We start from the raw sequence: 13,491 nt of genomic DNA on the forward strand, positions 1-13,491 counted from the left end.
TGTATCCCTATTTTGAGTTAGAGTGCCATCTAGTGATATTATAGGAAATGCAAATGAAAAGCTAATGACTAGCCAGCACTGACTACAGGCTAACATATTAACATATAATAGAAAAATATCTCTATTTTGATTCGCCACGCATTAAAACTCGATGTTTTGATATGAAATCAAAATTATATATATTTACACAGTGACATGCTTTCAGATATTGTTATATATTCAGTCAGTACATTTAACTAGTTGGCTTTTGGACCGTTATATATTTAAACATTGGGAGCATATTCAAGTGATATAAAGCCTACCCATACCCTATATCATAGTTAGCTATTCACATACGAGATATTTATTTTGCAAACCGAGTTTGAAAGATTCTCGGATATTTGGAACCGGCTCGGAATGAACATAACATAGTCCCACCCTTTTTTCACATCTTTTTGGTTCTTTTTCAGCAATTCAATGCTCTGAAATAGAATCAACGCAACCAGAACAATGCCATATGGTTACAGTATGGCATTACATTATAAAAATATGCGCGTATGTATTGTGAGAGGAAGACGTCATTCCACTATAACTGTTCTGCTGATATTAAAATATTGCTGTCAGACATCGCAATGGGCTATTGCAAAGGCAAGACTGGGGACTGACAGCTGTCCAGTTGTATGCGCTGATCTGAGATGTGACAATGCTTGCTGTTTTACATTGGTCAGCCTCCACCTGTTACAACAGCATGGTGCAGCATGGTTAAATCTCCGTTTGGCTTGACATACTGTACAACTGGCTTGACATAAAAAACATTAAATGTCGATCATTTCACTTATTATAGGCTAGGCTACGTATGCATAAAACAGAGGTTTGGTCAATTCGTTTAGAAAATCACCTTAGCATAACGAGTAGCCTACTCAGTGATTAGGCTACATGTAAACTAGCCCTACGTTGCTTTACATCTACCGTAGGCTACCATACCAAAACGATATTGTTAGACCAATATCGTTCGTATAGCGGTGTGCCTATTTTAAAATTAAAATTTAAATCCGGAACCACCTCCCCGATTAGAGGAATTGAATATGGCTTCAATAAATTTAGGGAAATGAGCGCGCTGTAGGCTATGCACAGATCATTGGGAAATAAGAGATACGATCCATAATTGTCCAATGGAATTGAAAATACAGTAGACTTAGGTCTTCCCTCATGGATGTATCGAGGTTCTTGCTTCACATTATGTGTGTTTTCGTATTTCACTTTTTATTTGTTTTCTTGACGCAATTTGTCTACATTAAAGCACATCTATAAAATATATCCTCTGTATCTAGCCAACGTGGGCCTGATGTATTCTCTTTTGATCTCTGTATATTCAGGATCTGCACAGCACAAGGAAAGTCAACGGGTTTAAGAAATTGGCATTTGGCAGCATTTTGCATTCGACTTGCCCGATCTCAGTCATGTTGCAGGGTAAATGGGCTTTGTTCTACATTAAATACACATTGAGCGTATAAACAGCAGAAACTATGCATTATCACTGTCTATAGCTATTCATGTCTGATTGCCTTCCCTACTTAGCTACCCATTAATGTCTAATTATTAGCGTGTAGGGAAGAGGAAGCCATTTCTAAACCTGTTACGGTGCTAATCTAACTTTATAATGTAGCCTTTGACGGGTCAGTTCCAACCAATTTACGAAATGTTTCAACACGTTGTTTTTAACCTTTGTTGTTCGACTTAAGTTAAATGTGTTGTATTAAAAATCTGCATGCAGGTGGCAAAAAATTGCCAAAAAAAATATTACTCACAACAATTGGTGACGGCAAAACTGTTTGCTACTTCCAGATTGTCAATATGTGGCGTCAGTCTGAACTCGGACGTGCCGAATTGGACCATTCCTATTCGGAATGCACTGTATTCCTGATCAGCGCCTCTCGGAAACAAGCCCCCTGTAGAACACAACCAGAGAAAACGCTCAGACACAGATTCCACACCTACAAGCTTACATTTGTGTATTAATTCCAGCCTGTCTTTCCATGCCATCGTCTGCGTTTTACCACTATAAACTCGCTTTATCAGTGTCAGTCATGAAACATAGCTTGCTTTGATTTGACAGTTAATTAATAGTGTACCATGCTCTGTATTGTTTCATGAAATAACATTCTGCCATGCAGATTGGGTATAAGCCTACATACCTATTTGTACACCGGGAGAGCCACCAACCGCCAGCCCCAAGAAAAAAGGAAGAAGGAAGACTGGCGTATTCATGATCTTTTCAATTTCCATAGAACCACATCCAACGAAGAAATCCCTCGTTTTAACAACAGCAGTCGGTTTTTAGATCCTGTTCATGTTGGTGGTGAACAACCCGACGAGAATCAGCTCTGTTGTGTTCTGCTGACGATTATATTACGCTAGGATCATAACTCCTATTCCAACAGCGAAAGAACTGTAATGTTGTTTTTTTGTTTCTCCGCCGCGAAGACGTCCCTCTGAATCGGTACCTTCGCTCACACTCTGGAGCACTGCACGTCCTTCCGTCGCTCACTGAAGCTCGTTTCAGCCTCACGGACAAGGCTGGAATGTTAATGAGGACGTAAAGACACGAAGACAGCCGAGTTTACTCATTTTAGTTTATTCGCGCGCCACTGAGACCGTTCGTTACTCATTGTATGGATTCCATAGTTTTCTGAGGCTGTTTATATGATATTATACAATTATTTGGTTACATTAACACATATTAAACACAATCTATTGTTTGTATGTGTACTATTCAATAAATCGATATCGATTCTGTTCTGTTCAAGTATTGGATTGAGACCAGAACTGCATCTCCCAAACGTATATTAATGCATTCATTTATTTATTTATTTATTTATTTATTTAAAGCATTAGACCCATATATGTATGGTTCTGTGGCTAATCATCGGTGGCTCTTGACCATTCACAATGGTGCTGCACGAGATGAGCCCGTAATGAACAATGACTGTCGCCTAGTCAATTAAAATGATGTCATCCATCCGTATCTTCTCATTAACCACAAAAGATATCACAGACTCCTGTGCCATGCATATTCATCAATTGGCAAGAACATTAAATTGAACTGAAACAAATTATCTACACAGAAATAAAACTGTTGGGTTGGTGCGTACTTGCACGCGTGTAATTGTCCTTTGACAGGGTTTCCATTGCAATCTTACTGATATAAACAATATTGAGGAAAAACACGGAAGACTGAAGTTTATGTGAAGATGATCGAAATTCGAATGGTCTTCGGAGAAATGAGGAAATTGTGGAATGATTTTCAGAACCTTGGACAGGGTCGACCCACTTATTCGAAGTGTATTTGTCTGGCAACGGAGTACTCTAACAGTAGGACCTACATGCACGTCTACTTGCTAAGCCATGTAATACTTGTAAGACTTGAAGTGCCAGGGACCAATTATTAAGTCTTGCCTATCACTCAAGACTATCAAATGGCGTGCTAATACAGGTATTCAAGGCACTTGACCACAATATTTAACCAATTAAGAAGCCTGAAAAATGCCACTTACAGTGTTAATAATGTCTGTAATGCAAAGTATTGCAATTATAATTGGAATTAATATAATTTATTGCAATATATGGGATATGATAAAAGGAAAATAATGGTTAAGAACAACATACAATAGTGACTAACCACATTGCATGATAGGAGGTTTTACCAGTGCACACACTGCATGGTTTATAAATGCGCAGCAAAAAAACATGTTTGATAAAATTGTCAACAAAATGCATGCCAATTTTATTCTCTCTTCCATTTCTGCCAAACTGAAGCACACAGGGACATTGTTGAAGTGCTCAATCTGCCTCAGATACCTCTCAGCATTGAATATTCATACATTTCTGCTCTGGGTTCTCACTGATATTCATATAGAGGAATAATAATCTCTAAAATCTTTTTTAATTGGTGCATGGAAGAGGCACATCCTGTTTGTTCCCTTTCAAGCCACATAATGCCCAAAGGCCTTTTCTTCCCGCTATTTCTATCTTTGCGCTTCCGACTTTTGTCTGCCCTTTACCCAGCAATTAATTTGTTCTCATAAATTCTACTGTTATGGCCCTTTCATACGCACTTTATAGATGTCGCAATTTCTCCAGTGCCCATGGGAGAGAGCTCAACCTTGCTGTTAAACCATCTTACATGTACTTATACTACATTCTAAAACAAAAGCATATGGGCTGATATGATAAAGGTTTACTTAATGAAAAAATGAGCCCACAGAATGTGAGATCTGATGAAGAGAGCACATGAAAACAAATTGGTTGGTTTAAGATGGGCGGCACGGATGGTGCAGTGGGTAGCACTGCCGCCTCACAGCAAGGAGGTCCTGGGTTCGAATCCCCGTCGGCCGGGGCCTCTCTGTGTGGAGTTTGCATGTTCTCCCCGTGTCTGCGTGGGTTTCCTCCGGGTACTCCGGTTTCCTCCCACAGTCCAAAGACATGCACGTTAGGCTGATTGGAGAGTCTAAATTGCCCGTAGGTATGAGTGTGTGAGTGAATGGTGTGTGTGCCCTGCGATAGACTGGCGACCTGTCCAGGGTGTATTCCTGCCTTTCGCCCAATGTATGCTGGGATAGGCTCCAGCCCCCCTGCGACCCTGATCAGGATAAGCGGGTTCAGATAATGGATGGATGGATGGATGGATGGTTTAAGATGTGCCAGTGGATCAGTGATGTCTTAAAACAATTAGTCTCTAGCAATACTCCACTGCAGTGCAGCTCTGAGGACAGAGGGTAAATCCATATGTTCCAACTGGAAATTGGGAGAAAATCCATGTAGCATAAAAGGAATTTTGGAGTTAATATATGCACTCTAACAGGAAGCAGTCATTTTACCAAGTTCTCAAAGAGGATGTAGGGCATTAATCTTACATAACGTTACATTACAGCCATTTGGCAGATGCTCTTATCCAGAGTGATGCACAGCAAAGTACACAACCATAACAAGGGACCCATAATAGTGGGTCTTTGCACTAGACCCTTGCTTATCACAGTTTTTTCTACCTGGAAGCAGTGATTAGCCCACGCACTCACCCTGGAAGCAGGATGCAAGTCCCTGCACCCTGATAGTGTTAGGCCTAGTGTATACACCTAGTGTCACCAGCGGCATTGACCACAGAGAATGGAGGCTTGATGCGGAGTAAGTGCTGTTTAGTGTACAGTATAGGGGGCCAAGAGACGACGGCTGGTCAAGTGGAAGTTTCTGGAAGCAGTTGGCAGCACAGTATGGCCTGGGCAATTACAGATAAGGTGGAAGGCACAGCCCAGAGCAGAGAGGACCAATGAGCTATCTTGATGGACCGCCAGCTGAGATTGGCCCTCTTTGTGACCTTCCGGAACATGGCGGAATCCTTGGAAGGGAATGGAAGCTTGAGCGATGGTCCCTGATGAGTCCCATTGCCAATGTCAGGAAACCCTGACCAAGACTAATAACTCTGTGGGAATCCATTTCAGCATAGCCCTCTCCCAAGGACAAGTTGCTTTTGCAACCTGGATTATTCTTCATTTATTCACTTGGCAGATACCCTGTTCCCCAGAGCCAATATACATAGATTTCATTTATATACATCATATATATAAATAGTGAGATATTTGCTGAAGCAGTTGAGGTTAAGTACCCTGCTCAAAGGAAGAGGTCAAATTCCATTTGCTTGTCTTTATTCAGTGCCTGTTATCTAGCTCTCAGACTCTATCAACCAGACCTGGGTGAAATGCGAAATCATTTCGGATTCAAATACTTTTCTATGTTCTACTGAGCTTGTTTGGCATATTAGAACCTACAAAATACTGTGCAGACCCCGCATTGAGCTCAGTTGGCTCTATTGCAACAGGCAAGATCAATTGAGAACAGAAGATTATTCAAATCCAAAACAATTACGTATTTGACCCAGGTCTGCTTCCAACACAAAGAGCTGGCCATTGAGATTAATCACATATAGTGTACATCTTAATGGTGAGTGAAGGAGGGACAGAGATGGATGTAAGCTCCAGCAGGGAGCCAACTGCACAGCACCGCTCCTCACACATCTCCTAAATTTCTGTGATTGGACATGTCCTCTAAAGCCTTTTCACATTCGCCAGACAGCTACAGACTCACCAGGAACGGTGGATTAATTGGGGATAAATTACCTTTTGTTGCAGTGTAACATGGGCTAGGGCACACGGGACCGATGGTAGCTCTGCAAATTTGAGTCTGTGCAGGGAGAACATAATACAAAATCTGGGAAAGCATTTGCTGTACTCTTCCCAATCCAGGGCGGATATGTTGGTTTAAAGTTAAACTTTGTGAAGGCGTGTAACTCTTCACAAAGATAGGATGGATTTTCTGACCACTTGTTGCCTGTAGGGTAAATATGTGGCCCCTGTGAAAAGTAGTGAGAAAGAATTTAGTTTATATGGGATTGCATTACCCCAGGGGACAGGGAGCCTTGTTTACCCACAACATGTAAGGCCTGAAAGTCCATCTAATGACGACCATGATGTAATTTGAGATAATGTATGCACAAAGTCAGAGCAACCAGAAACAGCGGGAGGTTCATTCGCATGCTTAAGCATCCAGTAGATATTCAAACTGAATTTATTTGACTGAATCTTAATTGACTGGGACAATAAGAGACAAAAAGGGAATAAGCAATTCTCCCCGCTGCAATTATGGGTGGTCCGTGCATACTTATCTCAGTACACAGCTGTCAACAGAGGTAAAGATGGTCGAATAAGGCAAGCCTGACGAATGGCTGGGATGACTAGCTAAGACAGGAGCAAGCAACATTGCAAGATGTGGGGCTAACGACTAGAACAGAAGGCTGGGGGGTTGGTGAGGGGGCTTCTGGGAGCCCAATGCTTCAGGGGACAGCACATTGTGCTCTTACTGACAGGTGAGAGAGTGCATACGAGCATCTCTTGAATAATGGACAAAGACCGAATCTGGGATAAGTTTTCATAACTTTCCCTCTGCCAAGTTACATAGACAAATTTGCTGTCTCTGTGTTTTTGAAAATGGCGGACAGGAGATTTTTTTCATTCCATTCTGCAAGTGAAATAATGGCCCAAAGTGTTTGGCAAATACCCTTGGGGATTGTTTGGTGGCCATACTCAAAATAACGAGGGTGTTGGAATCAATGCAGTGATGACCTTTGTGGTGGTGGTTTCTGGAAGAGCTGCAAGCTGTCATCTTGTTCTATAGAGCACAATGTTTCTACACAATTTAAAAACACAGTTGTGTTTTCTGTCACAGCTGTCTCTATCGTGGCATTAGAGCAGGTGTCACATAGAGAACTGGTCAGATTTAAGTGCTGCAAGACGTTAACTTGCCTATTAGATTAATCTTTAAGGGGCAGTTCACCAAAAAATTGAAATTAACACAGTGTACTGTTTTTTGTTTGTGTACTGTTTTTCTTTTTAGTTTTACCATTGATGTTTCCAGCTTGCTACCATCGGTGTTTAGTACAGGTGCATTTCCATTCTTTTCTGTTTCCAAAAGATGTCACAAACATCACAACATACTACTGGCGGGAGCATAAAATACATGGACATTTTAAATTAACCCCGTATACCTGCTGTCTGTGAAGAGGTCACATGGCAGTGAAGAACTGAACCGTCAGTAACCATCTCTGGTGATTCCAGTCCAATTCCATCCCTTTCAGTCTTCCATCCTTCAAATCAATGGAACCATACCCTCTCTCCAGCCTCTCCCTGCCCGACCCTCGTGTTTTTAAACCCTGTAGCTCCAGTACACAAGTTTTTAAATCACAAGTGTGGTGCTGAAAATAATGGCCTGACGAGGAAGATGACTCCCCATTTTCTGTCCAGTGTTATCAGAGTGAGAGTAAAACTGGCATAATTGGAAAACTATTTTTGGAGATTTAATAAGAGAGAACAAAATACTGATTCTGGTCATTGCTGCATCTGTCCAGTAGTCTTTTTGATACATATTCCTGTTAATGCAAATGTGAAATGCAATTAGTGGATGGTAGCTGACAATACTATTATAGAGATGTGTCATATTGGTGAAAAACTATGTAAGCAAACCTGGCTGTGATTATAACATCACCCAAATATCAGAATCTGAATCTTGGTTTAATGAGGGAGGGTTCAAGGCAGACTATGATGTATCCATTTATTTGTGGCAATTTGGTGCCAAAGCTGAGTCCCTTAGTTGAGGTCTGGCACTAATGAGTCGATTTATCTCAGTCTGTAATAATCCAATATTAATAACCCAAATCAGATCTGGGAAATCTAAGGAATTCAGCCCGCTGCTGGACTAAAAAGCAGAGTCAGCAGCAGCTAGGTTTTTGGCGGCGTGCTTTCTCCTAAAAGCAGCTGGGATGCATGCATATGAAAAGTTTTCACTTTAGATTCTTGCACTCTGGCTCAGCTTGCCTGGGAATTACATTAACCCCTTTTCTCACCAATTGAATAATGTAGCAAACTACAAAGTCACCACTATCCGCTTGGAGTTCATATGTAGAACTGAAGGAGAATGTTATTGTTATGGTCCATTTCCCTTTCAAATAATTAATCAGTTACCTGTTAGCTTGCTAGCTAGCTATGTCAGTAAACCCTATAGCTACTGTTAAAATATGAAAGTATGAAAAGCTAAACAAGTTTTCTAGCCATTTACCTAGCTATTTTAGCATTAGCGAGTGTTAACGCTAGCTAGGTAGAAAGGCCCCTCACTAGAAGAGGTCGACAGAACGGAGTGAACTCCAGCATCAGGAGAAGTGTAAGCTCAGATGGGGGGTGGGGGTGTGGGTTGGGGGGTGGGGGGAGTACACTGGCGAGGGCATATATCAAACAAGCCCCCGTGTGACAGCCCGCCGCAGGTCAGGGGTAAGATTCGGATGAGGAGGCTGAGGTTCTCCAGAGGTCAGAGTACTTCCAGCAGATGGCACCCTGTAGCGAGGCCAGTCACCCCCTGCAAGAAGTCAGCGATCCAAACGGGGGGAGGGACACAGCGACTGTAGCTGTGTCACCTGCAGTTCCGTATCAAGAGGCAGGGAGCAACATCATCAGAAAATCTGGGCTAGCTTAACATCATCAGAAAATCTGGGCAGATCAAATAAGCCTCACAGTTTAGTCATTGGTCTACGTACGGTAACCAGGGTCTTGCCTTGACAGCCTGTTAGAGCTGAATGTAATTCGCATGTGCTGATCTAAGCAGCCACAAGTAGGGCACCCTTCAACAACACCCCATGCATACACCCATCTCTCTAACCATCCATGACCATGGACTGCGCTATCTGTAATGCTACAGTAACTGCCAGCCAAAACCGCTAATAATGTTTTGGCATATTTTTGCAGCACAAGCCCGCTACATGATTGCTCAACTAATAGTATCAAAGAGGATATAAAATGGTAATAATTCTAAATAATTAGGTATTCCACCTTGCAGAATTCAATACTATCCAATGCATTTGGCTAAAAGCAAAATATGTGCTCATCATTTTGCTGAAAAATTGTATTTCCAATCCGTATTTTCATTTTTTCCTATGTTTCCAATTCAATTTTGTACCTTAAGTTAATCTGCAGGTTAAAACTGTATTGTTGACAGAAGAGCTAGCAGGAAGTGCTCAGGTGCTTTTACCCACTCTCAGACAGGCAGCACTTCAACGTGTCAGAAAAGTACACACTGTATTCTGACCTGAGATACGCACCTGTGTAAATCTTAGCAAATGCATCAAGTAAACCATTCAGAGCGAACTTCCTGTTCAATTGACGTTATGTTCACAATGTACCAGAATGTTCCATTGCCTGTTGAATAAGCACTTAGGTTCAAGGCCAGTACTCGTTCCCGTTCTGAGCTTGTTTAAAAGATGCAGTTGCTTATTTGTGCTGCCAGAGCTGTTGAGAGGGGTGTTATAATTTTCTGAGTGTGTGAGTGTGTGGGGGTGGGGGTGTTGAAATCTGTTACATGACAGATGGATTTTCAGGACTATCCTTCAATTTTCTTGTTGTTTTCCTCCCGGAACTGATCATTTATTATAAATGACCAGACACCCAAGTGTAGATCTCTGAAAGTACAGCTTAAGTGCAAGCTACAGTATCAAGTTAGAATACCCGTATATGGAAATGAATCAATTTCCACCTCTTAAAAGAATGAGTCACCAAGACATTTAAGTCAGGTTAGAACAAGGCACCATTAAAATCGCCAACTCCTACAAACCTGTGTCAGCCCATATTTAAATACGACGTCAATACTTTTGCAAAGTAAACACAGCACCATTTTAATTTGATAGAAAAAAAAACAACAAAAAGTAACAAGCAGAAGGTCTCCATTGGAAGGCATTTATCCCACCCACCGGAGGCGGCCTAACCTTACAGTAATGGTGTAGCTGTGTTCTACCACGGGCGCTGTCGTTACAGAGAGACCGAGCACTCTGCCTACGGTCCTGAAGCACACTGGAGTACACCGGGGCTACGGAATGTGGGCCACTTGTTTAGTCATTGATATAAACGCGCGGGTGATGCGCAGCAGACTTCCTCGCTGGGCTTCCCTTCCCCCGCCCCGCTGCCTACCGCCGCGTCCTGTGTAAATGCGGGGAATGGCTTTTGACGCCCTGCTCTCATTTCATCCTGACAACGCGAACAATCCCCGAGAGGTGCGTTCCGTTTTTTTGTTTTTTTTTACAGCGCCAGACCGTTTTCTGCAGGGAATTAACCATCTAAATCTGACAGCCACTCGGTCTTTAGACAGCCAAGCCACGTCTCCCCAGTGCTGATTTTTGGTGGATTCCTACAAGTGACAGCGGTTAGGGGATTTTCTCAGTCCTTGGCATTGCCAGGAGACAGAATGCTGAATGCCCCTCCTCTCATTGTAATACAATGCATCATTCATCAGCTCAACTGCTCCAATCTTAAATCACACTGGCGCGAGTGTTGTGTTTTGTGCTATGTTTGTATTTCTCATACATTTGCTGGCAAACAGTGTACATCAACTGCTTGGACTGAAAAGATCCCTCGCTTTCTTTTGAGAAAGATCGCTTGTGACAGCACATAAACCAAAGTAAATGGGAACATTGTACGGCCTTTTTTGTCTCCAATAAAAAAAGCAAACAAGATTCGGTGAAGGACCAATTGCTGTTGGGGCGCTTAATTTGCAATGTGTGATATTTCAAGAGACAAGTATTGTTTTTTTTCACTTAACAGAACTGAAGAACTATTTTTTTCTCTTGGCAGTAAGAAAGCTACGGACGACAATGTGAAAAAAGTAGGGTAAAATGTCCTTGGTTAGAGGCGGTAAATACGTTTATTAGTGTGCGGTGAGGAGGCTGTGTGTGAGTTGCGCGTCTTCCAAGCGGCGGAGTGGCCGGAGCTAAACTGACTTGCAGCGGAGAGGCGGCCATGTCACGCCTGTTTATGATGATACGTTCAGCCGAGGGCCCGATGCCGACTGGGGGGAAATCCATCTCCCATCTCCAGGCTTTTCCGCTCCTCTCTATCCCATAATGGGGGGCACGATTCAATTCTACAATTGGTTCCTCCTAAGGTGGAGCCAAGGCCCCTTAACCACTCCAGAAGAGATCAGTTTGTATCCTCAGAATCCTGCAGACGGGACACATATGGAAAATGAAAATAAAGGAAAATATAATGCTTTTACTTACCACTATCTGCTGTATATTTCTGATATGGTGCATCGCTTGTGAATGTACAGTACAGTAGGCCTGGGTTCAGTCAACATCGATCATTAACTTTTATATGAATGCTAAAACTTAAAACAACAGAAAAGTGTTCCCAGTTTGGCGAGTTATTTATAACTGCTGAACTTGGCAAACACTTTTTGTGGAAAAAAATGCTTTTATTTAATTGCTGTCCCAAATGAAGGACACAAACTGAATCTTGGCCTTAATCTTTGCATGAAGATATAATTAGCAAAGAAAATCAAGCTGGTACTCTTTCAAAAGAGCGTACAACAGTTTGATTGCGCGTTATAATTTTGCAACACTGAACCTAATTTTCCCAATACACATTGGGCCTTCAAATACAGTATACGAGTAGACAATATCCTGTATGGCCTTATGTTCAAAATAATCTTTCACATTTATGACAATCTGCAAGGAAATTGGAAAAAAAAGTGGAGCTAGCTCCCAAATGTGCGATGTTAAGGGCTAATCAGTTTTATCGGCTAATGGCGAGTGACTGTGCCCCTGGTGCACTGCTCAGCTCTCGTTATTGTAACGCTCGTGCGATGTAGGTTACAGCGCGAGAACCAGGCCGGCACTTTGAGCTGCGCCCGCGGCAACGGGAATACAAACAGACGTCTGAGGATAAGGCAGCAGTACGAAAGCGCACTGGGAGCGCTTTCAGTGTCCAGGAAATGCGAAACGAAAGATCTAACATAAGCGGAATTATTTTTATCTGCCAGTTAATGCAATGTTACTTCTGTACAAAAACACGGGGATACTGGCGGCCATTTGCATTTTTTAAAGCAATCGTGAGCCAGGGGACTGCTTAATTAAGAGGAAACATCAATCAGACAGAGAGAGAGAGCTGGGATTTCATTGACACAACAATGAATCACGAAATCATGACAGGTGTGCACGTCTACAGACCGAGAAGCAGTAGCAACACTAGGGAGATTAATAAAAGGTGATTTTCACAAAAGATGAAACTGGTGTCTAAGGTATCAACAAGGATTGCAGGATGACCCAAAGCAATCTTCCAGTTCAATGAGAAATTAATCCATGAGTTTGGACCTCGTGGGACACTTACGTCCACTAGAGGGCACTGCAAGTCATTTTTGAGACTATCAAACACACTTACGATAATATTAGATTTGGTGGAATTGCAGGCAAGTACAAACAATCAATAAATAAGATGCAGATGAAGGGCTAAAGACATGTGCACGTGTAGGCTCAAGGATATGAATAATATGCCCTCCTGGGTAAAGATTTGCACTATTGCATGCAAAACCTGATAACACACACCCGAGAGTGAATTTCAAAGACAATGATTGGTTTAATTGTTGAAGGTCTCCTGCTTCCTTTAAATAAATAAATAACCATCCATTGCTCTGGTTTCCTGTAGCAACAGACCCAGCCAAAACGAAAATCTATATTCCAAGACAGATTTTCAATGTTTAATTGATACATTTGATCCGTTTTAGGACAATGTTTCAAGCAGATGGCTAATTTGCATGACCTCCATGGCTTTTTTCCAGTGCAGCGTTTCTCATTTTCACGTTCCTGTATTCCACACCAGCGAGGGTGACTGGACTGCTACTGAAATCTAATCTAGATGTCTGTTGCCATGGCAGCAAGTCCATACTTAATGGGTTGTGGGCTGTTGCTTGCAAAGCCTCGCAAAGCTAACGGTCTCGTTGATCAAGTTAGCCTTTGGAAGGGAAGACACATTTTTTTTATTCATGTCAAATTAAGACGAAAACGTGTGTAATCGCTTTTGTATGTGGTATGATGACAAAAGGCAGTCCAATTTCTCATTTCAGGCACCCCCAGACAGATGCATAATTAGGATT

General features: G+C 42.0%; 1 protein-coding gene across 8 annotated transcripts in view; it reads right to left on the reverse strand.

Annotated features, from left to right (window-relative positions):
* Positions 1-2,777, reverse strand: part of LOC133134657 (glutamate receptor 2-like) — a 42,926-nt gene extending 40,149 nt beyond the window's left edge. For all 8 annotated transcript variants that reach the window (XR_009709326.1, XR_009709325.1, XM_061250892.1 and 5 more), the window contains exons 1-2: positions 2,175-2,777; positions 1,788-1,928 (exon numbers count right to left, since the gene is read on the reverse strand). Coding sequence is in view for 6 of the 8 variants with exons in the window: in XM_061250892.1 (XP_061106876.1) it covers positions 1,788-1,928; positions 2,175-2,265 (232 nt within the window). In the remaining 2 variants the exon portion in view is untranslated. The remainder of the gene's footprint in view (positions 1-1,787; positions 1,929-2,174) is intronic.
* Positions 2,778-13,491: the final 10,714 nt, after the last annotated feature.

The sequence above is a fragment of the Conger conger genome, chromosome 8 (assembly GCF_963514075.1).
Source record: "Conger conger chromosome 8, fConCon1.1, whole genome shotgun sequence".
Lineage (NCBI taxonomy): Eukaryota > Metazoa > Chordata > Actinopteri > Anguilliformes > Congridae > Conger > Conger conger.